Raw genomic sequence first — 932 nt, forward strand, 5'->3', positions numbered from 1 at the left:
AGCGCCGTTTGATTTGGAGAAATAAGTGATGCGCTCACCCAGCGTGTGGTTCTGTCCCCACGTGTGATGCGGGTGCGTGGGGCAGGGCAGCAGGGATGCTCAGAGGTGTCGCGCAGCTCCTGTTGCTGGGGAAGCGGAGCAGGGCCTCTTCACCTGCTCACAGGGAGGCTGAGAGCTGGGAAAGGGAGACGGAGACCTCCGGGGTCGTGGCCGGCCACCTCTCCCCTCTGCCGGTGTGAGAAGTAGGGAATGTCACGTGGATGCGGCAGGTTCTGCTTGAGGAACCAGCTCCCTGGATGCCAGGAGACCAGCCGACCTGGGGACGCCTCTCGGCAGGACCCTGCGGCGCACGGTTCTGTGTCGGCTCCAGGGAGCCCGAGTGGGATCATGGAGAAACGGGTTGCCTGGCACTCACGGCTGGCTCGGGAAGCCCCCAGGCTGTGAAACTCTGGAGGTCGGGGGTTTATTCCAGGGCTGCAGTGATGGTTTTCCTGCTTTTGTGTTCCTCCCTGAGCACCACCTTTGTCTGCTGTGGCTCTCCGTTCTCGCCGTTGGGGTGGGGCTAAAAAACGGGGCACCCCCCGCCCCATCCCCAAACTTGGGGCCAGAGAACACAACGGGGACCCACAGCGGCCTAAAGGGAAGGCATAAAGGTCAGAAATAGAAAGCTAAGAAACCCAAGCAGGGCACCCCAGCCCTGGGGGGTGCAGCAGGGTGCTGCCCCGTGACATTCCCTGCCTTTTGAAATGGGAATAAACTTACTTAAGAGGAAAAAAATCCCCAGTTTGGGCGTTTTGGAGAGCTATAAGTATGACAACGTGCCGTGCTCTAGCCTGTCACGAGCTGCCATCTCTCTTCCAGGTCCCTAATTACCTCCCCTCCATCAGCGCCGCTATCGGAGGCGAGACCCCCCAGCGCTACGTCTGGCGCCT

General features: G+C 60.6%; 1 protein-coding gene across 1 annotated transcript in view; it reads left to right on the forward strand.

The window, feature by feature from the left end:
• Positions 1-861: 861 nt before the first annotated feature.
• PGAP2 (post-GPI attachment to proteins 2) overlaps positions 862-932 on the forward strand; it is a gene marked incomplete at both ends in the record, with an annotated part of 3,087 nt that continues 3,016 nt past the window's right edge. Inside the window, one exon of the mRNA XM_010154086.1 lies at positions 862-932. This exon is cut by the window's right edge and continues 185 nt beyond it. Coding sequence (XP_010152388.1) covers positions 862-932 — 71 coding nt within the window.

Source organism: Eurypyga helias, unplaced genomic scaffold (genome assembly GCF_000690775.1).
Source record: "Eurypyga helias isolate BGI_N326 unplaced genomic scaffold, ASM69077v1 scaffold25406, whole genome shotgun sequence".
Classification (NCBI taxonomy): domain Eukaryota; kingdom Metazoa; phylum Chordata; class Aves; order Eurypygiformes; family Eurypygidae; genus Eurypyga; species Eurypyga helias.